Raw genomic sequence first — 27,068 nt, forward strand, 5'->3', positions numbered from 1 at the left:
CATTATATTTATTTTCTACAACTTTAAACCACCGTTTTTATGTTGTGACCTACGCCTAATGGGTTTGAAGAGATAAGCTGTATATTTTGATGAGAAGTCTTCGTGCATTACAATTTTCTTATACGTATATTTTTTTTTCTAATACAGCATACTAAAGAGTGTATGTAAATGCATGTATTACAAATATATTATCTATCCAAAAAGCATGAGACAACTTTCTAGGTGTCTTCATCCAAGCATCTTCCCACGCATTGTTTAACGGTACATTATGTATGTGAAAGGGACAAGTGCTTTGACAATTCTACTCGACCACGCATAATTCTCACATAAAATGGTCTTATATTAGTTACTTGTACAATATTCGATAGCTCGTTTAAATAAATACAACTGTTTTTTTTTTTTTTACGTTACGCGGCGATATTGGATGTTACACGAAATTGGATGGGATCTAAAAGCAAAATTTGCAAGTCACATTTCAAATTTAAAGCTCAAAGATGTTTTTGTATGATTATCTAATGTTATATTATTAAAAGGTCGAACGTATGTTCGTATAGACAATTTTATCACCTGTGATATAATACAAGCAGGAAAGACATTACGCAATAGACCCCATAGTTGGTGGAGTATTGACGGTGTATGGAGTAAGGTGTTTACACTTGTCATTAATATTTTGGTTTTGGTCAAGGTGACCAGTTATCTTGAGAAAGAATATTTGATTTCTAAAATAAATTGATAAAAAGTTCACTAGGAATCATGATATTTAAAGCAGCTGCTCTTTCATTGGAAGTAGCGCCTGTGAATGTTATATCATGAATGTGATGTGTGGGTTCAGTTAGAAAGAATTTATGCCGAACATTTGGAATAGCGATTAACCCGCATTGTTTAATGTCAATGGAACACATCCGTGTTGGCAGCGTAATACGAATTATCCGAGAGGCTTCCCCGGCTTATACATATATAATTGACATAATTATGATATCATCATTGTATTTTAATTGACATATTTTAATGATTTCTAATCTAAAGATTACCTCATACCATTATTACACACTGTTTTTTGTAAAAACTGCGGCAAAATGATCTTACAGCATTATGTAAATTTTTCTTTCGTAATACAAGTTTATTTTCCTTATAGAAATTAACGTACTGTATATTTGAAATGATTGATTTAACCGTCTTAAACAATTACATAGAAAATAGGTACGATGAATTCAATACTTAACCTAAGCAAATCTTCGCTAAACGATAACAGATAAGAGCGCGGGGATCTAGAACCAGGTTACTAATCCGGCCTGAAAGGAGATCGCGTATTTATAGCGTACGCGGTACCCTGGCGAGTTACGTCATTATAACTTAGATGATCAGAACACGAGAAAGCTTACGTCGCAGTCATAGTTGAAACTTGACTGTGCAGTATTCTTTTATGTCCACAGTCTAAGAAACCTTTGTAAAGAACATATGCATTTTCCGTCACGAGATATCCATTTATTCTTTGACTTTAAACTACCACTCCAATCAAAGGCTAAATAATCTGATAAAGTTAATGATTTCGGCTTAATTGTTGCATTGCGATTGACAAGTACACTTAACGTTCACGTTCACATCTCCTTTGCCATGCGATATCCACAAAGATAACGGGGGAGGTAAATTACCTAAATGTGTGTTGCTTTAGCGAGACGAGGACTACAGTTGAGAGATTGCCAAAAGAGTTAAGCTGTGATCGTTACTTTGCACAAAAATAAGTTTGAAACGATTTTTGGGTTTGTGTAAATCTATTTCCAAATTAAAGAGTTATAGGAAAGGATATATTTAAACGACGTTGAAGTCCATGAACTTAAATTTTATCGAAATACAATTAAATTTAAGTTCAAGGGCAAATATTGTTCTGAAGATTCATAAATAATAAATGTAATGGAATAGAAAATGAAATAGGAAATTATTTATGTCATTTTGTTTAATTTACAACTGTGCTATATTCTACGAAATTTGATACCTTAAAACGTGTGACTAAAAATTTAGTATTTACTATGAAGTAAAAAATTAAGTGTCTTATTAACCAGTAAACAAAAATAAAACTAAGCCAGTCGGAGCTTTGATAGTAAAATTGTTTGACGACACAACTTTACTGCGCTATAAATATAACAGTCAACGGGGCGCTAGCTCAAACAAACGAAAGTAATGATGCAATAAAAAATGTAAACTCATTAATATGTTCCATTCCAACCGCACCTTTTAGGGAGCAACGTTATGATACATGATTAACACGACGTTCTATTTAATCTATTAGTTTTCACGCTAATAGAAGTTTTTCCTTAGCGTTTTATTGACCAGCAGTCTTTATTGTAGATTTCATTCTTATTTAAAAAATCGATGTAGCTTACTCTTATTTAAAGGAATGTGTCTTACGCAATCTAATAGAATTTGTTAAGTGTCATTATACCATCGGCAAATCAAGAAAAATGTGTACCAATCAGTGAAGGCTCATCAACCTAGTAGCTAAGTAGTGACATAATACGACTCATTTCAAACGGGCTACTATGAGTTTAACAGGTCAACAATAACTCTAAAAGGATACGGCTCAATGTATAAACATATTCGAAAACAACTATTCGAATTTGACCTTTAAAATAGCAACTAAAGGTATCATTTTACTATACACAAATATGACGTCGGATTACAAAGTGGATAAACGTAATACGATGTTTAGTATCGATTTGATTTTGAGCTGTATAAAAGTTTTGGTCATTGAATTTTTGTCAGTCATTGAAGCCTCTTAAGTGTAGCGCGCTTAGAAATGCAGTAGGTATTGTATCGCGTTACAACCCACGTCAGTATTGTATTATAGTGATGTAACGATTGTTAATATTTTCTTATTTCCGAGTGCGCATAATAATATTCGGTTTTTACTTTTTTATTATTTCTTTGAACTACCTATGCTTAAAGTAATGACAAGGTTACCTTCAGAAAAACTTTTAACAATAACGCGATTAGATTATTAGAGCGCCAAGAAAAAATACTTTGTATCTGTGATTATAAGGAGTTGATTATGTTCTTGTGGTACTAGTGTCTATGACGTGAAACACTCCTTGGACCAATTACTTGTTGGTCTTCTCAAAATAAATAAAACTTATATTCACAATTGTAAAGGTGAGTTTCAACAAACGCGAATACGATGCAATTATCGCCATCGTGTTCATCATTTATACTCATACTTTAGAGTCGTCGATAATACCTAGAATATACTCATACTTATTTTAACCAAAGTCTTAGGTTTAATTTATAATTTGTTGTTCTTACTAAGTATAGGTGTTATACAACACACGGCCATGTGTAAGTGACAATAACATTAAAAATTCAATGTTATTATATATAAGAAATAATATTTCATCACATAACCTTATTTTAAATTATATATTACATATACTACAGAAGATGATGTAAATTACAACACTATTCATACGCTTAAACGTTTACAAATAATGTATAAGCTGTGGACACGTGTGAAGTCACACCTGTTATCATTGATGGTAAAATCCTACATCTAGAATGTATTTTTTAATAGAGCTCGTACTAAAAAAAAATAATAACTACTATCGCAATAATTTTCCTTATAGCTCGAGTACCAAGTAGTTGAAGATATGAAAATTGATGTAATTACATGTTTTTATAGATTATATATAGCCTCAAGAGTTTTGGCTCTTCGAGCAATTTCGGTTCATGATGAATACATAATGAGTTTAAGTAATAAGTTTCGATATTAACTATTTTAACAATAGTTAAAATTAATTAAATGTTCCGAGAAATAGGTAAAAGTTGTTGTCAAAAGAATAAAACTGAGAAACGCAGTAATTTGTCAAATCGTCGGTTATGTATTGCGTATTTAATTCTCAGATTATTAAATAAAAAAAAGTTAAAAAAGCATGCTCTTTTTCGTATGGGATTCGTCAAACCAAACCAGACAAGCCCAAACTACTAGCTCGATTGAAGAGTCCCTATCCACCTCCTGGCTCCAATATCACTTTAGCTCAAATGATTATTTTGTAACTCGAATTACATATATGTACTTGCAAACTTTCATGTATATGTATACGACAATATTACAAGTAGCTTGAAATTGTCTGAATAGATTTGTCAAGGTAACTTACCTCATAGTCGCGCCAATTTAGATAAAATTATTTTCTATGACTTATTTAATGTTACTTTTTATTTCTTTTACCACAAATTTAAGACAGTAAAGATTGTTAACTTGAATAGTTTATATAAGTCGCCAATTCTATGAGAAGCATTAACTCTTGCTCGCTAATAGATTATTTTAAGATTATATTGTGTTGCATACAAAAACATTGTTTTATTTTTGATAGTAATTCACAAATATTTTGCCTTGCAACACAATTCGCTTAAAATGGTACTGAACAGTTGAATAATTTGCTATTTGCAGTTCTATCGTGATTTAACTTGACTTGATGCATTCCTTATTCCTATACGAATTAATTTCCTGTTACATATGCATCACTTTCTACAATATAATATGGTCAAATCGAAGGTTTCATTATTACAAAATGCACACTGTGTTGTTTTTGCTTATTCATCCAAGTGAACTATTCATCCTCTTTTTTTCATAGTAGATCTTTTGTCTATGCGAATGAAGCTACATTCTTTACTACAAGAATATAGTTAAAGAAATCATCAAAACAATTGCATTTAAAATTTAACAGATTTTACTGTTGATACAATAAATCAATAACAATTAATGTTGTCTTATTATATAGGAATGGTTTTGATCGAAATAGGAATAGAAATGGATCTTCAAAAAATAATTTAATACAGCCTGTTATATTATATACAATTCTATAGTCAATAATATTTTTTTTCTAAAATGTTAAATATGTCAGGAGACCTACCTTGCGTGATAACGCGCATCGGTCTCACTTCACGGCCTCCGGACGCGCGGCACTTTCACACGTTATCCATAAACAATCAATGAATTTCACCTACATTTCAGTATTCAAATTGCTAATAATGAAGATTCCGTTCCACCGTGAATGGAATATGATGGTGCTCGTTTTAGAGTTAACGGTGATGAGTAAGTATCTAAAAAGGACAAAGCATCTTTTGAAACGGATGTTATTGTATTAAATCTTATATAATCAATTATAATGTCGAATAACAATACTAAAAAGAGAGTAATGGATCCATAAAACAACATATAAAGCTAAGTATGAAAAAGTCGGCATGCTGGAGAACTAGTGAAATTTATCAATCAGTCGAATAAAAGCTAAAATCAAGGACAATATTTCAATATTAATACACATCTTCATCATGATATTTAAAATTAAAGCTAAACCTAATTACTGAACGCAAGGAAAAAATTAATAAATTCTACAACAAAGAAATTACAAACGACTAGTAGATGTATCCCAAAAGTAGCTTATTGTTGATTGGATATTCCCTGTACTAGTATACAACGTTTGCATTGTAGAAACATAAATTTTAACAGTCAAAATACCCTAAATTTAACACTAATGATCCAACATTTATAGACAATGATTTAAGAAGAAACAAATGTATAATTTTTTCCACTACAACTAAAAAGTTAAGACAAAACAGGATACCATTAAACTTAAGTTGAAATTTCTATTTAGTTTATCCAATTGATTTTAACATATTTAATATATTAAGTATTTATAGGTAAATACTATAATGATGAACATACGTTGTCCAAACGATATGAAAACGATAATATTTTAATTCATCAGTTTGTTCGTTTGTATATCGTCATTTATTATTTTTTCCGATCGTGATGTGACGTTGCATTTCATACAGATATGTAAGTACTTTTGTAATAACGGTATTTTACTCGTAATTGACTAAAATACATGATTTACCGATTTGAGCGTATATTGCGTTATGTAAGTTCTCGGCTGTTATCCACTTATCTTAACTGGGCTTAGGTAACTACTGCTTTTATTCTTATTCTGGAGATAAAATTCGGAAACCACATTCTTATTTATATGAAGTTAGATAGATTGTAATTAGCTTCGAATCAAAGGTCAAAAAAATGATTCACGTGATATTATAATGGTCATTAGCTATATTGTCGTTAACTTGATTGAAATGTCTCGCTTAATTGGAATAAGAATACCAAGCGATTACATTTTTTTCGTTTTTCGTTTTAAAAGAACTTTTACTACTCGTTTCGTTTTCAGTTTGGTCACGCTTTCAACAATATCACCAAAGTAAAGATCTAGTTAATGTTTATTCGACAAACAGATGTTGTAATCAGGGTTGACTATAAACGATATTCAAATTTAATCGATGTACAAACCACTATCAGCATTAACTTCATATCCAACAACAACAAATTCTCCTTATTGTATCGATTAGTTTTGACGTATCGACCAAAAGTTTGCGTTTAAATCGTGCGTGAGATTTAACGCTAGATAAACAGCAAAAACAAGATGTGCGTAATGTTATTAATGAATATTGTCCGATATGTAAAAGCGAATATTTGTAACGTCGATTAAGTTCAAAATTTTAAATTATTTAGGACGAGAAATGCATGTAAACGGTACGATAAACCAGTGAAAGTACTCATTTACTGTGTTATCAAATCGCTTCAACTATTACATATAAACTATATTGTTGTTATAAAAATATTAAAGTGCAAAGACGAAATGTATTAATTAATATTCCATCGTTGCTAGTTGCAATAAAATAGCGATCGAACTCTTAACGATGTAATAATTATCCGTAATTGTTTTATTTCCTTGATTTTTTATCATTATTTTATTTTTCATTATAAACGAACAAAAGATTTCCGATTGCCGCTCTAGATGGAGGCCTCGTATAGTTGAATATGTAACATTAAGGTTGCGTCGGAAACAGTTAGCCAGCCATGCGTTCCCTAACGATCCATTCATGACTTCTGTTCCATAAACAGACTCTTAATGACTCTTGATATCAATATGCAATATCACATGTATCTCACATTATGTTACACAATAATCATCATTAAGGATGTATAAAGATTATGAGAATTAATTAAATGTTCCACTTTTGAGCACTTAACTTTCATCCATGCGCGGCAACTTTACATGTATTCTTAATAGTCGAATGTTTACTTCGAAATACCGAAACATGTACACGGCCTGAAGAGAAAGTACTAACTTTAGGTCACTAGCGTAAAACTATCTCCTTGTTCGCTTACATATTCGGGAAGGCGCTCAAGTGACTAAAATACGTGATTGAAACCAGGCCAAAAGACGGTGCCTAAACGAGAATTCCGTTGATCTCTTGACGACATACTCGTATCTCGAGCAGCGATGTGAAAAGATTACAACTACGACGTAAAGAGACACGTAGACTGGGCATTACTAGACAAATTTTCAAATAAGCTTTATCGTTTTTCCTGATAATATTCTCACAAAAAATGTGAGACCTTGCGAGTGTTTCCTTCAGTCGACAACCAAATTTTATAATGAATGATAATTACATAATCGTTATTTTCGTTTTCGTATTTGTCGCCTCGGTGATCTAATCGTAGTTAATCGTGGAAAGTGTGACGTTCGATTACATCTTTAGCGACAACTTCACTGTACGCTTATTCGCTTCATCGTTAGGCGAATGTTGAAACAGCCCGGGTAGACTGCGAGTCGCCTATTGTTTCTTTTCCTACATAGAATTAAGCAGAGCGCGACTTGAGGCCATGATGTCTTAACAACTTATGAGTCACCGAGGGTAATTTTACCATTATGCTAACGTTTATTTTCCTGTCTATAGTCAACGGTTAGTGATGTATTTTTTTCTATCATTTGCGAATCGAGTGGAAAAAACCTTCCTGTCATAAATGCTTGACTGCTCGAGGCTGTCGGCCATTCAAATCAAAGTTAGTTTGTATTATTGCAATATTCATAACTTACAATACAAGAGATTTGTGGAATTAATATTTTGGTAACATTTATATCGTTACGATTACCGTATGAATCATATGAATGGTTTAATAGCGAATGGTATTTTGTCCAGCCAACAGAAACTGTGAAATTTCGTGCTTATATAAAAAACATTATTCTTTTAGCGACGGTGAGAAAAAAAGATATTATTAATTCGTATATATCATTGAAATGTTTGTTTTTTTTTTTTTTTATGGTATAGGGGGCAAACGAGCAGGAGGCTCACCTGATGGAAAGCGACTACCACCGCCCATGGACATCTGCAACACCAGGGGGGTTACAGGTGCGTTGCCGGCCTTTAAGAAATAAGTACGCTCTTTTCTTGAAGGTTCCCAAGTCGTATCGGTTCGGAAAAACCGCCGGCGAAAGCTGGTTCCACAGAGTGGTTGTGCGAGGCAGAAAATGCCTTAAAAATCGCGCTGTTGTGGATTTACGGACATCTAAGTGGTGTGGGTGAAATTTAGAATTTTGTCGAGATGTCCGAAGATGGAATTCAGCTGCCGGGATTAATCCAAACAATTCCTCGGAACACTCCCCGTGGAAAATTCGGTAGAAGATGCAGAGTGATCCAACATCTCTACGCAACGCCAAAGGGTCGAGCAGATCAGAAAGGGCTTGATCGTCGATAATTCGAGCTGCTCTACGTTGGATACGGTCAAATGGAAGGAGCTGGTACTGGGGAGCACCCGCCCAGAGGTGAGAGCAGTACTCCATGTGAGGCCGAATTTGCGCCTTGTATAGTTTTAGGCGATGGGCCGACGTGAAATACTGTCTTGCCTTGCTGAGCACACCAAGCTTTTTTGATGCCAATTTGGCTTTGCCTTCCAGTTGACCGCGGAACTGAACGAGGCTCGAAACATCAACGCCAAGTATTCCGATACTAGCTGTGGCGGCTAACGGAATGTTCTCGAATCGTGGAGATACGACGAATGGTGTTTTTTTAGCGGTTAACGCGCAAACTTGCGTCTTTTTGGGGTTGAAATGGACTAGGTTTAGCCGGCCCCAGTTCGAGACTTCGTTTAACGAAGACTCGATTTCAGACACAAGTTTGTTCCGGTTTTCTTCGACGTTTTCCCGAAAAATATTAGCACGGCCGGTGTATGAGGTGTCAACGGTACTGTCGTCTGCATAGCAGTGAATGTTCCTGATTTGCAACAAGTCATTGATATGCAGAAGAAACAGAGTGGGTGACAGAACGCAGCCTTGTGGAACACCAGCGTTGACGAATTTTTGGTCGGAGCATGCACCGTCGACAACGACCTTGATGCTCCGATCTGCCAAAAAGCTGGTAATCCAACTGCTTAATTTCCCGGGAAGCCCATAGGAAGGAAGCTTCGAAAGAAGCGCTTTGTGCCATACGCGATCGAAGGCCTTCGCTATGTCCAGACTGGCTGCTAATGCCTCCCCCTTGCTCTCAACTGCTTCCGCCCATTTATGAGTAAGGTAAACTAGAAGATCACCGGCTGAGCGACCTCGACGGAAACCGTACTGGCGGTCACTAATCAGCTGGTACTCCTCTAGATACCACAGGAGCTGACAGTTTACAATGGACTCCATTACCTTGGAGAACAAGGGGGTGATGGCTATAGGCCTATAATTGGACGGGTCTGAGCGGTTACCCTTTTTGGGAATCGGATGCACTAAAGCAGTCTTCCAGGAGATCGGGACGACGCCTAATGCGTAAGATTGCCGGAAAAGACGCGTTAAGACCGGTGCCAACTCGGGAGCACATGTCCGTAGCACGATTGGAGGGATGCCATCGGGTCCACTCGACTTATGAATGTCCAAGGAAAAAAGTGCTTTACGAACTGCACTTTGCCGGAATTTAACCTCCGGCATCGTGCTATCACATCGCGGTATTGTTGGTGGTGAATTTCCTTGGTCATCCAAGGTCGAATTTGACGCGAAGAGAGAGCCTAAAAGATCAGCTTTCTCTTTCGCGGTATGGGCCAATGACTCACCGTCCTTGTGCAGAGATGGAAAAGAAGGCTGACAGAAATTCCCAAGAACAGCTTTAGCGAGAGACCAGAACGCACGTGTTCCTGAAGGGAGACGCACCAGTCTCTCGCCAATTCTGCCAATGTACTCCGTCTTCGCCTTAGCAATCACATTTTTGAAAGACCTAGAGGCAGAGTTATATTCCTTTCTGAATGCGCTGGTCTTTACATCACGCTGATGCGTTAGCCCAGTCATGGTAACGTTCCCATTTTCGGCGTGAGGCCGTTTAATATATTATCTATTTAATTTTTATAAAATATTAATTATAAAATTTTAAAAAAATATTATTATATAAGGTTTATTTTTGTTGCGAAAGTATTTAGCCAAACATTTTAAACATTAAAAAAAAAACTAAATGTTTTGGCCGCAAAGTGACTCGTACAGAGCTCTATAAAACAACATCGTTACGTATTAATCATAAGTTTCAAACACATATCACTCATTAAAACGTTAAAGCAAAATTGTTTAAATCTACGCATGTTCATTAAAATTATCAGTTTATAACTTTATAGACCTCAACTTGATGGCTTCAATCAACTACAGCCATTTCCCTTATAAATTTCGCTGAACTTAATCCAAGTTTTCATAGAACTTAGGTTCAATGAAACAATAATTTATATTAATGCTTCGACCTATTCGCGAGATATAATAAGTGGTAATGTTACTGAGTCATCTTCGACCTTTCCTGCGTCTAAATTTGCGTTTTGCGCTGTCAACGACCCGACTCTATTGATAATATGAGCAATTTATAAATAATCTTTACTAATTAAGATGAGATTTACCTGCACGCACACATACACAATTTATAAAGATAATTTTTAAATCACTTTTTGTATATTATTTTCTATCAACGTATATGTACATACTATGTAGTTATAATACAAATTCAGAAAGTCCAACAATCCGAATGCTGATGGTATAAGCATAAAACTCAACCGGATAGGATGCGTTAGCCTTAGTAAAAAACAAAATCAAATCAATTTTATTCAAGTAAACTTCACAGTGAAGTGTTTTTGAATCGTCAATATTAAAATACTACCACCGTTTCGAAAAGCAGCTTCCAGCGAGAAGAAACGGCAAGAAACTCGCATTTTAATCCAGGGGTTGGAAAATACTCGAATACACGCCGTTTGACTCGGGCCATCAGTGACGCGATTTATATTCCTTTATATATGTCTATCTTTTATATTACAAGCTTTTATTTATCATCACCTGTTAGTGTTTTTGGATCAAATGTTTCAACAGATTATTAAACCAACACCACTCCAAAAATAGACTGCCCAACTGCTACATATTTTTTCACAAACCTTTCGTGCTGGTGATTACAAACTAATAATTATATAAAATTTTATTCGCGTTAATACAAAGATTAAATTATAGTTATAAAAACATTTTTTTTTTTAATTAAATTGATTTTCTAATGTCTTAACGTTTACAGTAGGTACATTGTTTTAGATTGGCCTCGAGTCGAACGGTATTTGTCGAAATGTTAATAGCTGTCGTGTCAAGGCGACTTTGTACATTTACTCGAATATAAAATTAAAATCGTATTTCATTTTTGTATATTAATACCACACATACACAGCTCGTTCATTATAAAAATACAAAGTTGTTTTTGTATCGTCCTTATAAATATGTTCAAGTATATCGTCAGCTTACTGTAAGAACTGAGTACATCTAAACGACTTACGTCATTAAAAACCTACGTTGATTGTCTTTAATTATTTATATACATAATACACACTGCTATTACAGCACACGAGCGTGTTGTTATTATTTATCAAAATAAACTGTAAACAAACTACACAAAGAAATGATGATAGAATCAATCATATTGGCAAGAAACAATATCTCTTGTTAACAAATTTATTAATTCTTACAATTATCAAATTATTGCAACAAGTCGTAGATATATAACTTTTTTTTTTGTTTTATAGTGCCTGCCTTATCTGCCTCTGGGTAAGCCCTTCAGGGTATGGTACTCACTCTACCACTAAACTGAGATAAGTTGTATCGATGTGTTTGGTTTTAATCATTTCCTTTTCTCATCGATAAATACAAAGGAACTTTCTATATCTGTTCAAATAAATTCCTTGCTTGGCACACCTTGCGCCTTGTGCTATAAAGTTAAGGTCATGTTACACCGGATGACCTACCAAATCCGAAGGGAACGCGTGCTGAATGCCAACGATTGACAGTGCTTTGTACCCGCCATCACAGTTCACCAGAGAATATAAGACAATATGTATAGATAAAACATGTTCAAAGTAATATAGTTTTTAAACATAACCAGATAAGGTTCAAAAGTGCTTAACATCTGACGCGGTAAACCTTCTTGATATATTCGTGACCAAGTGTATGCACGTGGTATAAATAAACAATAACACGTAATTCAAAAAAGGTGTGTTACTTATTTTGGGTTTAAAATCTACATAATGAAAAATTTTATTAGTAAAAATATGTATGGACACATAGAGCATTGTTGTATTTTTTATAGCATAAGCAGGCAGACGGGTAAATAAATGAGCCAACTGATGATAAGCGGTCACCGCTGCCCATAGACATTGATTATGACATTTTAACAATTTTTTTTTACGCCGTCTTGTGAAATATTATGTCCCTTGTTCCTGTAGTTACACTGGCTTAAGAAATAACCCTTCAAACCGGAATATACAGTAAACATATTCGTACTTGACGGTAGAATATAGTTATGATGGTGGTAACTACCCGGATGGGCTTGCACAAGGTTCTACCACCAAGAATTGTATTGTGTAATTTATGTCATAATATTTAATTTATGTTATAAGTTTATCGCGATTACTAAAAACGTAATCATGTGTTTCTTTACATAATCACTGTTAATTTTCACGGTCGACTGAGCAATTTGTGTCTTTAACATTGTGTCAATAAAGAAACGACGTTACAAAATATAGTATACATTAGATCAAAATTCAATGCAATTGTAATATTTCAATGTCACACACCTGAACAGTGTTAAAAACGTGTTGATTCACTATCTGAGTCATGTGGGAGTATGCGGTAAAAAAATAACAATAAGTGAAGTGAATTATCAACTGAATATCAATGTCTGCTTGCTTTTATAGCTTGTTAGTGTCATGACCTCAGGGTCAACAAAATTAAACGGATTATCAGGCTTAATGTCGTTGTCACTATAAAAATAAATGATTAAACATTTATTAGGTTCACTACGTTGTTTAATCCTAGACGAAATAAAGGCGTTTTAAGTTTTTACACAGACTTAGGGTTATAAATATTGTACATTAGGAATAATATCTATGCAATCACCGATATTATTTTTAGTCATGTTGAAAATACGTAGTTACTTATGAGTTGTATTGTGTCCAGTATTTTGTAATTTAAGTGAATCAGTCCATTTCTATTTGCGAATCCCTCTGACGTCACATCTCCACACGTCTCATTGGATGAACTGATATGATGCGGAGGCACGATTTATAATTGGCATCATTAGTCATACGTTGGCATAATATGGTAACTTCGCTAAATAACATATACAAATATTTTAATACTTATTCGTATTCCTAAGTTTTTATTTCCGTAGTATAATCTAATTTGTGTTTAAACATCTATAATTCGAGAATTTGTCAAGTACAAACCACTGGCTGTCAATGTGACTACGTCATTCTTCTTTTTGATAAGTAATAGCTAATAATGATGAAGCTGAGGTTGATCAATGAAATGTTAGCTAAAACGGATCGATAGAAATTGCACCTTACGCAGTTAAACCGGCAATATGGGCATTTAATTCATTCGAGCTATGACGTCAGGACCTCGCCTTGCGAATGCCTGTGACGACCTTCACGAGACTGTAAAGATAGGTTCACAACTGGTCGGGCAACTGGTATTAGACGATGCTCCTTGCTGACGTTAGCCAACAGATTTTAGCAAACGAAGCAAAATATAAATTATAACTTATGATTATTCAATCATTTAACACATAAATATGTTCATCGATCAAAACCAAGATGTTTCCAACGGTCACACTTATCACACGTGATGTTTTTTTAAGTCTCAAAACATTGTCAGGATAGGCAGATGTTAACAATTATAAAATGTTAAGTGTGCAGCTGCGAACGTCTTGATAATTGAGTCGGCACGCGCGACTACCTGCTCTGGGGCGTGGGGATAAGTTAATGCGTAGACACGAAGTAATTATAATCGTTATTACTTATCGAAGTGTGCTGTGTTCACTTGTTTAGAATTATGTTATTATTATCGACGATACATTGGACTGTGGATTACTCAAACTCTCAGTATAATAAAAAATATTACGTACTTTTCAAATAATAAATTAGTTACTAAAATTGTTTTACCGATGAAGCCGCCTTTGACACAACTTTCATCGGCGTAAAGTTAGGATTAGTAGTTATTTGTTTAACATTACTTTTAAATAATGTCTAGTTCTATTTAAAAAATTTGTTTCATACAAAGAATATCAGCTGCTAAAGATTTGACCGGGCGAACGTGGTTTACAAACCGGATCATATGTTCGTAGATACGGGTTGCGCGTGTTTCCGAACGTGTAATGTCGGCTCGCTAAGTAGAGCGGGTATACTTGTACGTCCTTAGAGGTTCGATCTTTGCAAGGCAAAAAGATTACCTATCCGCTTATGGCTATTGATGAGAAACCGCAATTTCCGTTCGCTGGAACCGTTATGCTAGATAATACGTACAGTAGCAGCAGCAAAATGTTTATAGCAGCTTCGAATACATCTTTTGCAAATATTTATGAAAAAAAACCCGCAAAGAATATTAATAATCAAAATCAGAAATAAAAAAATTAATGAAATAATATATATATTCAATAAATTAATTACCATTAACCATGATAGACGACGATCGATATTATAAGTTCGTTATTTAATATCCTATTAAATAAACTTTACCGTTAAACCGACACATGAAAACCCAATAATAATAAACCCTGTAAATAACGGATCTATCTCAAAATTTTCCCTTCCATTTATTTTCCCTTGATTTGGTACTTTTTTAAATTTAAATAAATCAAAATGTATCCTAATTCAATTTTAATGAGAATCCGTTCAGCCTTTCGAGCCAATAAACAAACATAATTTCCACAGAGATTCTCACTGAGATTGTGAGTGATATTAGATTTCGTAGTCTTTTGGTTACATGCCTTTCTTATTTTTTATTTTATTTTGATTTTTATAAAATGGCTATTTAACTAGGATTTTAGGGATTATAGCGAATGCATTTCTATATAAATAGTGTTGATGACTAGTGATATCGCTTGACTTTGGTTATTAGTAGACATGAACTTTAGAAGACATTTTCGGCGTATTTCTTACGACCCACATTAAAAGTCTCTTGTGTTTGTAATTACATTGGCACACTTACCCTTCACAGTTATTAAGACCACAACGTAAAACTAAATTTGAAGTATTTACATACAATAATTAGCCTACTCGTAAATGACAACTTCTAAGATAAATTATAGTTCATATAATCCTGCTCATTACATTTGTATTTTCATTATATGTATTTTCAAACATCTTTATCTACATTTGAGCAATATCATAGTTTACCACGAATTAAAAATACGATTACTTTGAAACCTGCTTGAGTTTAGCCCGATTTACTCTTAAAATTTCGTAATACCTAATAAAGCATACATTCGATTGAACAAAAAGTAATCACGGTTGAGTAAGTTTACAAACTTGGCTAAAATAAGTGGACTGGATCGCGACCGTGGGTGGACTGGTCCCACGAGACCGATACGTTTTTCTAACGCCTTCGTGTATAACTGTTTCTAATGCTTGTAATTTCTAAGCATCTTGGTGCTACTTCTGTTATAATGTAATCTTATTTCACTATATGCCATCATCATTGTGAAATAGGTCATTCTTAAATGGTCATTCTTCTTATTTTATCATAAATCTATATAACTATGTTTTTGTATTAACATAGTATAAGTTATATTTTTGTATAAAATAACTTTGTATCGACGAAAAATTGTCCCAGGAAGTTGCCGACCAAATAATAATGGGTGCTTTCTTCCGAGTCGTGTAACTAATAAATAATATCATAACTCGTATCGTAGAGGCGAGGTATTGAATTCAAATTAGCTAGAACACGTGGGTGCAAGGGCCTCCTGGAGGCGCCGGCGCCAGTGCCGGTGAATACTATGATGTCTTAGGATCAAGTTACTCTACCATTGTTATGGACAGAGATATATAAATCAAAAATCAGAATATACCTTTGTATATTAACTGCAATATTGTGAGTGTTATGATATCTAGAATTTCGTCATATCGTAACACAAGACATGTGGCTAACCCAACCTACTTATTGTCTTCCGCGGTGAAAGATCATTTATGGTATAATATTCGTGACGGTACATGATGTCCTACTTTGTCGATAGAAAATTCCATAGGAAATCTACATAATAAATAATTAGACATCAATTAACGATTACTTATTTATTCGAAAGCTATTTGTTTGTGGTTTCGACAATTTTATTGTTAACAGTAGAGCTTGAAATAGTTTTTGTTCCAACTATAGACTGATTCGTACACAATAGGGCGGACGTGGTACGTTGTAATAAGGGTTTCCTTTGAACTAGCTACAATAACAACAACTCAAAACAGTTTGGTGTAACCGTCCGCTTACACAAATGTGGAACTATTAGGTTTTCTTTCTAACGTATGTTTCGATCCATTGTTTTATAATAAAAGAATACCTACAAATGCCTCTTAATAGTTTTTAAGACTTGCTTGTAATTTTAGTTTAGCCAGCGTGCCATCTACTAATTTTTATTATTGAATGGTATCTATTAAAATGGCGTTTACAATAAAAATCTTTAAATTAATATCATTACTAAATTCTAACATATCGATAACACTGTGAATTAATGAATTTGTTAGCATTGTTTATTTAGTAGGAACTATTTCATGTAGTTTGTCTAGCAAACCTAATGGGACGTCCATGGTTAATTTAATCAATCATTCGGAATCTCGTCTTAATAATCATAATTGAGTCAGTAGAGAGGGGGGCTTTATGTGTTTTTAATTAATGATTCGTAATTATTTAATTGGACAAGTTATTAGAAATAGTCATCGTAAACTACGTCTTAATTTAATTCATAGAAAAACCGTGTCATTCGTTTTCTGTATTAAATTATATTTTCGTTAAATAGTGTTGTAATTGTACACTTTATTTTATATTTTTATATTTTATTATAATTTTTTTTCTGTACGTGGGTATCTAACTGAACTCCTAAACGGTTGGACCGATTGGGAGTTCAGTGTAGTTAGAAGTGTAGTTTAAATTGAACCTGATAAGTGGCGCTGCGATCGGGATGTAAATTAAATTCTTATTTTATCCGGATGAAGTCGGGACGGGCAACTATATTATTGTGTTCGGCTTTTAAAAGCGCTCTTCTTTTATTTTTTACATTGTCTGACCTTTCGCCATAGTCGACTGTCGGCTCTACAACTGGTCGCATTTTAAAACTCGATTTTTGACTGATATTATAAATGCGAAAGTAAGTTTATCATAGAAAATTTATATATATACAAGCAAGTCGTCTGTCGGGTTGTTCTACTTTTATCTATACCCTAAACATAAAATAAAATTGGTGTGTCTGTTTGTAATATTAAAATAAACGCTTTATACAACATGGTACATATACCAAAATAACATTTTTTACATATTTTTGTCTGTTTACTACAACAATATTTTTTTTGTTAAATACAAACGTGAACAAAATCACGGGCACAGCTAGTATATATTATATATGGACTTAAAATGGCATCACATTCTTTTATTGTTCTGCCTGGACTTTCGACAAGTTTAACTGTCAGCGACTATACGCCTAATTGAGTTTTAAACACAAATACAAAGTATAAAATAGATGTGGGAATGTAAAATATAGCTCGTTAGTGTCATTGCTAATAATATATTCGATTTCGAATAACTATTACATCAACTATTGTTGGTACCTACACCAAAAAAATTAACTACACTAATATATAATCTACACAGTGGGCAAAGGCCTCATATCACTTTGAGGAGAAGTTTTGGAGCTGATTCCTTCGTAATTGCTCCAATACGGGTTAGTGGATACACATGAACTACAATTTCATTGAAATTAAACACATGCTACTTTCCTCACTATATAGATAGGCAGTGCAAAGCATGTAAAAGGTTACTTTATAGCAAAAGGTATATGAACACTTTCTTTACGTATATAACTCATGGTTGGCATCACGTGGTCTATTAGTCTATCCTTTAGTAGATTATTTATTTACTTGGTGGTAGGGCTTTCTGAAAACCCGTCTGGGTAGGTACCACCCACTCATCAGATATTCTACCGCCAAACAACATTACTCCGTATTGTTGTGTTCCGGTTTGAAGGGTGGGTGAGCCAGTGTAACTACATGCACAAGGGACATAACATCTTAATTCCCAAATTTGGTGGCGCATTGAATATGTAAGAAATGGTTAATATTTTTTAAAGCGCCATTGTCTAATTGCCCATAGGCAATGGTGACCACTTACCATCAGGTGGCCCATATGCTCGTCCGCCTATACCATAAAAATATATATTAAAATATTGACATAAACTTTAAATTCGTAAATCACTCGGCACGTGATTTATTGATATGATTCATTTCTATTAATTGATATATTTGTATCTAGATCATTGCTCATCGAAATCGGTATTTGTCAATAGATATTTCACACTATTTATCGATTTAATAAGAAAAATATTTGTATTTGTTATCGCACATTAAAGTGCGCTGCAATCTTATCGGTTCATATGCAATTGTTAATATATATATACCTATATATATATTAACAATATATGAGGATATAATTTTGTTTGTAATTGCTCTAAGTTGTGTAATGATATAATTGTATGAATTTTAAGAATTGATTATATTTGTAGTACGTTATATAAATAAACTCATTCTAGTTTTCTCTGACTTAAACACAAAACAAAACAATTGTCTTTAAAATGTATTTCCAAATTGCTAATTTAACCAACGCTTGCTTCTTACATTTTATTGACATACTCAAGTTAAAAAAAAAAGTATAGTAACAGCCTGCAAAAGTTTTTTTGAGAAGGCTAGATACTTATTCCATCACGCTTCAGCATATTAAATTTGAGTGTTACTTAACCGAACCATCACGGCTCCTAATTACTTAAAATTAATTATTTAATTAAAAAATATTTAATTTATTATATGAATAACTAAGTCTTATGAATTGCAGAAAGTAAGAATCATTTACATATAACGTCTATTGTGTGTTAATTGTAAAGCTTGTAACTCATATAGCCCATTCCAAGGGCGAAGTAAAGATAAACAAACCTTAGATTTACATATTCCAAGCGATTTGATAATAGCTTGCTATGTTATCGACTACAACAAGTCTTGATTATAAATGTATCTGTTTATAATATAATAATAAATCTCGCTACTATGTACGTATATCCTTCTATCCTTCAATTATACTTCTAAGATTCTGTTAACAACTTCGCCGACATTCAAAATGGAATCTTTCACGAATCCAAAAAGTGAACTATAGGTTGTTTAAGATCTGGATCATTATATTCATGTAAATTCGCGGATTGTAGTTTAATTTTTCTTTCTTTATTATAAAAGAGAAAAAAGTCTTTGTGGTTCAAATTTGTTTCAACACGCAACGAATTTCGCACGAAATTTTCCTTTACCGTTATAACACTAGATAATATTAAATACAAGTTAACCGCTGGCAGAAGCTATTTCATCTCCATATTTGAATCCACCTTTAAAGTATTGCATAGTTTTCCATGTTATTGGCAATTTTCTGTTTCGTAATATTATGAAAATCGCGTCGTAATATTATTTGCGACCCATTAGAAAATTTAATCATTATGACAACCGTGTGACCTGCTAACCAAGTTAACATATTATTCTATTATGTTTGAAGTATATAAATATTAATGGATAATGATGAGACTCAATATAAATACAATTTTATTTTGCGTTTTACGATGTGCTCAGCGCTTCCTTCGTCAAATATTTTTTATCGATTCTATCGTAAAATTTTATGTTTAATCTATACTAATGTTATAAATGCGAAAGTAACTGATTATCTATCTGTCTGTCTGTTACGCTTTCACGGACAAACCACTGGACGTAATTCGATGAAATTTCGTATAAAGCAGACTTGAATCTCAAGGAAAGACATGAGCTTTTTTATACCTTAAAAACTAGCTATATATTTCAATAAATCCCTTTAATACTTGAAATGATGAATGTATATCTGACTTAAAAACGATTATTTGAAATTTGCGTTCGAATTATGAAATTTGAATTAATTGAGTCGTAATTAAGGGGACTACATGAGCTAAATGCAAGTTTTATAATGCAAAAAAGTATATGATCCAATGCAGTAAACCAAATGAAAAAAAGATATGATAATCTTCAGGATACATGCTAAGAATTTGTTATTTTGAAAACATGATGTAATTAATTTGGTACGATAGAAAAAAATCACAAAGTTACCTCTAAAAAGATCTTTTAATCAATAATAACTATACTTATATACGTTCCATAATTCTGGTTTTTTGTCAGATTATTCTACAAGCAATATACTATTTAACCTGGGTGTCACTTTTTTAGTAAAATCAATAGATTTTTTTTAAATCCGATATTCTTATTTTCGAACAAAATACGTACGCATGTGTGCGTAAACGCCGTGTACAGACAATGCCGGCCGAGGCCTGATGCTATACAGACGTGTCGATCTTTTCGCCGCATCATTCATTACGTTACGAGATATTTTTTTGTAATTTTAATTGTAAATTCATTGTTTCATGTTTTCTTATAATAAATTTTATTCTTTCTTGTAAATAAATATATTAAGTTAAAATAGTGTAGTAGTAAGTAGGCATTTGTTTTTTTATTATATTATTTGTTATAAATTTTAATTGTGTAAATATGGGAAATAAAGTGAAACGCGTGAGGAAAACTAAAAAACGTTTATATAAATCAAGCGCCGAACATACATATGAACGATATTAAAAGGTAAGAGTATTTAATTAGTAAACATATTTTTTTTTTATAAATTATGAATATTGAAAACATCTATTAGAAAAATGTGCAATCAGTTCGCATATAATCAGATTTTTCGAGCCATTCTTAATAATTACGATAGAGTATTTGGTCAAAGGAAGGAAAACATCAATTGACTTTCATGTGGATCAAGTGTCTACATTCGATCCCCATGAACTCGAAGCATTTTTTTTTCTTTATAACTACTATGACATATTAAGATACATATTTTTTAAATACATAATTTTATAATTAATAAAAATGTAATTACTAACATATATTTATTTTTTACAGAATAAAGAAAGTCGAAAACAATAACACGGAAGCTATTTATATTGCGTAAGAGTTTAATTTTATCGATTGTTTATAATAAGAATTAAAGTTATGTATGAACTAATTTTAATAATAATAAAAAAAAGTAAAGTCGTAACAAAAAAAATGTAATTGTTGTGAACCAGAGAACTAGAATATTTAGAAGTGTCATTTGTACGTAATTCATAAATTTAAATTTTTTTGTAACGTCCGCCATATTGGATTGAATATAGCAGCAATTCATGAATCGTGCATTGTCATCGAGATTAAATATGTGTGCCAACTTTCAGCTGAAAGTGGGTGTAATATTTATTCCAAGATTCCAGGACATATGTAATAACATTAATACATACAAGTGAAAATAAATAAAAAAATTTAAAAAAAAATTAACACAAAATGTTTTTTTTTTGTACTAAATATAAATAAAAATATTTTAAGTTTAATTAAATCAGTTTTATTTTTTAATCATTTTCGAATAACAATCAAAAGCAATACAAATAATTCTAATATCCTATCTATTTTTATGAGATTTATGATTAAACCTATTATGATTAACCTTTCATTCATCAATGATTCAACCAAATCGAATTGACAACATTTTTTTCTAGTAAATATTTAGATTTTTTTTTTTAAATTGAATATATATTTTTTCTTTATGAACCAATATTAATAAAACGAACAAATACTACGCCATATGTTACCCCACGGTCACTACACTACAGATTTCGAACACTTACGATTTTATTATATAAATAGATCATTAAAGTTTAATAAAATGTTAAAAATTGGTATGTTTCAATATTTAGTATAAGAACTAATTGTGGTATAATAATATAAATAATAGAAAAAAAAGGTTAAAACTAACTGTCTATTTTATTGTGTACAAAATATAAATAAAAATATTGTAAGTTTAATTGAATCTATTTTATTTTATAATCATTTGTTAACTAACATCGAAAGAAATAAAAATAATTCTGTTGTCCTATCTATTTTTTATGAGATTTATGATTGATCTTACGTCGCTCGGTTTGGCGCCATCTATTAGAATATTTGGGCGTAATCTCGTTACCTCGCTTAACCCTTAGTACACGGGCTTGCCGTTTTTGTCGATTTTGTAAGTGTGTGCGTGCGATTCTCAAGGGCACTTAGCTCTTGTAGTCCTCTTAAATAAATATAATTTGATATGTCGACGCACACGTAACCTCGTTCACCGTCTTGACGCTTGGATTAACTTTTAATATAAATATTTTCGCGTCTCGCGTGAAACGCATTAAGCTGTCACTCGGCGCGCCATCTTGCGATATTAAAATACCAATATGGATATCGTTATGGTTCGTATAATTTGGGAGCGGCATATATATCGTGCGAAACGAAGTCGAAATAGTATTCAACTAATGTCCATTACGTGCCATCATGCTGCTATGATCACATTTCCATTTCTACCGGAGCGTGGAAGATGTCAATACGCACTTTCCCTCTTACATACAATACGCGAAGTGATTTTATCTCGAGTCTATCGAGATGATGCTAATTATATCATTTTTGATTATTCAAGAGGAGTCGGTACAGGCAACTACAGAAAAATATTGTTTCTAATTTGAAAATGTATTAAGAATTACGTCTTAATATTAGTATAAATTACAATACATATCATGTTTGATCGAATTCTAAATCAATACTTTCCTTTAGGTACAACTGTACCTTCATCATCGAACACGAATCATATTAATTGTATTAAATATTGATACGAAAGCCAATTATCTTTGCCATCATATGATAGATTAGTTCCGTTATAGTATCGTTTATGAACCTAACCTAGTCGTTAAGTAGGCCAAATTTATTTAAGCACAACATAAACTCTAACATTACCTATTAACGTATGTGGGTGTAACGGTTTATTGGTTTTGATAAAACACGTTTCTGCAAAGTGAACCTTGATATAAGTTTCATATTGGTGCTTCTATCTGTGAGAAATATACAGAGATAATAAATCTCTTAAGGGGCCATGACTACGCATAGAATGTTTTATGTTAAGAGCAATTCTCTATTGGTTTTTTTTATCAAGGTAGAGACAATTTCATGGATCTGATCTGAAACCAGAAGAATGGACGTCCTAAATCTCTATTAATCATTTTAATTAAGGTAGTGACATATAAATTTCGAACTCCTCTAGAATTGACTATGTGAAGTGACTACTATATTTATTTACCTGAACATAGTATGTACTTATATATATATATATATATATATATATATATATATATATATATATATAAATCATCCGCTTGCCCTAATACCACTTAGTAAGTATCGTCGCAGCATGTTTCCCTTACTTTGAACTCTATCCCTAGCAATATCCCTAGTAGTAACTAGTCAAGTACTCTCCTAGCTTACGTCACGTCATTCGGATTATCTCTAAAACTCTTCTTGAAGTATGAAATTCATACCTGCGCATTATAAGCGATCTAATAATTAGCTTACATTGCCCCGTCTTAAAGTCAGTGAATAAATAAATCATTATTTAAAGTTAGTTACTTGATTTTACATAAATTATGTTATAGTATATGCATGTCTATAATTCGTTTTCACAGACCTTGGATAAGTTAAGAAATTAACTATCTATTTGGAAGTTTAATAATAGTTAAAGCAGTTATAGCTTACCTTACTTTTATGTTTAATTATTGTTTTATATTATTTAACGAAAAAGAATCGGCTTAAAGACGAATGGGACGTTCCTCAACGTGAAACGTCAGATAAATCTGGTATAATGTTATTTATTGACACTCCTGTCCTACATAAAAGTCGTGATCTTTCTGCATTCTTGACTAACGCAATCGAAGACAACGCGGCGGAAGGTCGCGCCAACCAAGTGGTTCTATACATTCTAATAATTATCCTAAACAAATTAGAAAATTGCAATACAATCATATTATAAGTATGCGTACGATTAATAATAAACACAAAAGTTTTCGAATTTCCCTTAGAGACACGCAGCTTTGTGAATTTACTTATCTTGTTTCATGCAGTAAGGTATAATAATCTACGTCAAAATACGTGTAAATTCTGTACATAAATGTCATCACAAATACACTAAGTAAAAATATATTGACTTACTCGTGTTAGCATTATTAAGAATTTGATGAAAAGAAAACTGCTTATCATGAATACCAGGTATAATACTAAGCTAAGCTCACGATAAATTTCACTACTAATAGCTACCGGCTCAGTTCTCAATAACAATGCGGTCCATATTGTCTTGAATTACTCGCTATTAAGTACCGGGACTTTGTACGGTTATCAATCAACGTTTCATTCAAACAATTTCGCCATAATTTGAGACGCCATTTCTTCCTGAACAGACAATGCATAGCACAGATTGATTACTCCTCGACTAAGAACATTCGTCAAACGAATAATAACGATTGAAATAGTTCAATTATTCTTTATAGAAAGATTGGGAATTTGTAAGTAGATGAAAATCTACCACACGTCTATCCTATCAGCATTGAAACAACGTGAAACAAGTTCCTATCCTTATCCTCAATCGAAGGGGAAAGTAAAAATAGAATAATCACAATAAACACAGTTTTTTTCTTGTTTGGCACAATACCAATAATGTGTCTTTCTTTATATTACAGGCCAGCCTTCGTCAGTTAGATCTCTCGCTCCTGTCGGAGCTGTGGTCCCTCAGCGAAGCGATGGCATCTTGGCGACGACAGCTCGAGCGCGGTCCGCGGCTCCGCCCGGCTCCTCCGCCCCCGCCGCCGCCGCACTATCTCAGAACATAAATATATCTATTAACAACTTAAGAAACATTTAATTTAAACCCTCCCTACCAATAGACTTTAATATTAAAAAGTAATAAACACCCGAAATGGTAATTTAACGTGAACTTTTAACTACTATATTTAAAGAGTGTTTTATATTGATGAGTAAATTTAAATGTACTGACACATAATTTATACAATTGATTACTCGAGAGAAAATCGCACATAAAATACATTCGATTCATTTTTAATCCCAGTATAATACAGCAAAAACATTAATATACTTAAAACGAAATGGCGATTATTTCTTTAATACATTTATGCTATTCCAACGATGCTCTTTACATTAAAAGTTGCATATTTTCGAGACGAGTTAATCTAAAGTCCTGATTGGTTTTTAATATTTAAAAGCAGACAATATATTATTATATATATACCCATAATAATGATAACATAAAAACATGATATTAAAAATCGATTTATTTTACTGAGCTATATTGTATTAACTTATAAGCATTTTATTCTTATTATTATCTGTCCAAAACGTAACTTACAATCTTTATCGATACAACGCAATGCAATATGTAATAAAAAATCAGATTTCCCTTATTTTAACTAAATTCGTAATAGTTATTTAATACCATTTAATTAAATATTTATGAATATTGTATTGTTATATAAAGAAAAAACATATTGCAATTATATTATTTATTTTTAACTCTTATGTATCAGTATTAGTTGATTTTATAAGAATGGACTTTATAAGGTTAACAATGTAGACAAAAATAAGTTTATCGGTAATAGGTACCTGATATTTATACATTTTAAGAAACAAAAGTGAATAAAATAGTGCTGAAACTTCATAATATTTAATCGACTTTATATAAATATAGACGTGTGTTGTGTATAAAATGTGTGGATTGTATAGATAATTTTAATTAGTTTGTTAAGCATTGATTTTTAATTAAACAAATATGATTAATTATTTAGTTTTGACTTAACCTTAAAATTGACAAACATTTTACTAGATTTTTTTGCTTACAAAAGATAACCATTGCTTAATGTATATACTCTAACATAGTTCAATGCAGTTATTTTTTCAATATGATTACTTCATTTCTGAAACTTAATTACCTACACATCCATGTAGGCGTAACATTTTCGATATATTTAATTGTTCGCTCATTATAAAAAAATGTGAACAAGCGACATAGTTTTATTTTATTGTAATGTAGAATAATATTACTGACTTCGCGCATTTTTGCAAATACGGTAACACAATGTAATATCAACACCAAAAGCCATTAGACTGAGGTTATTAGAATATAGAGGTCAATCAATTTCATGCCGTTAAGCTTCTTTAAAATTCAGATTCATCAAGATGCGAAATGATTTTAAACGTGAAAAACTCATTTATAGTAAAAACTTTTAAACTTTAACCACTATTTAAACACAAGTAAGGAATGCATGGCAATATGCCTTAAGAGATACAGTCTCGATGTTCATAGTTTGGAGATAATAATTGCCTCCTGACTGATTTCAGCCATCATAGCGGTCATTCTCAAGGGAGACTAGCCATCTAACAGGACATATTACGACTCACAAGTGTGTGCGCAAAGCCAAATACAAAATGCTCTCTCATAATCTGATGGGACGCCAAATCCGACACGACTGTTAAAGTAAAAATTTCAAACGCAGCTTCAACGTCTTGGCTGTGCCTAATGTTCTTGTTTATTTTGATTTTATATACACATAAAATCGATAAGAGTCGATAATATTTTGCAACATTCTACGATTCTATTGAGCGTATAATATCATAATTTATTTATTATAATGAATTCATCGACAGTCGACAAATGTAGCAAAGATATGCAAATAAAACTTTTTTGAGCCCGTTTTAATTGATTACATCTGAATAAAAGACAGTTCAAAGCTTTCAG

The 27,068-nt window shown here is 32.4% G+C and overlaps 1 protein-coding gene across 1 annotated transcript in view; it reads left to right on the forward strand.

Moving 5' to 3' along the window:
• The window catches only part of LOC125066446 (anaphase-promoting complex subunit 11-like), a 41,104-nt gene extending 15,056 nt beyond the window's left edge, over positions 1-26,048 (forward strand). Inside the window, exon 3 of the mRNA XM_047674517.1 lies at positions 25,000-26,048. Coding sequence (XP_047530473.1) covers positions 25,000-25,149 — 150 coding nt within the window. The 3' untranslated portion in view covers positions 25,150-26,048. The remainder of the gene's footprint in view (positions 1-24,999) is intronic.
• The last annotated feature ends 1,020 nt before the right edge of the window (positions 26,049-27,068 follow it).

The sequence above is a fragment of the Vanessa atalanta genome, chromosome 9, assembly GCF_905147765.1.
Source record: "Vanessa atalanta chromosome 9, ilVanAtal1.2, whole genome shotgun sequence".
Classification (NCBI taxonomy): Eukaryota; Metazoa; Arthropoda; class Insecta; order Lepidoptera; family Nymphalidae; genus Vanessa; species Vanessa atalanta.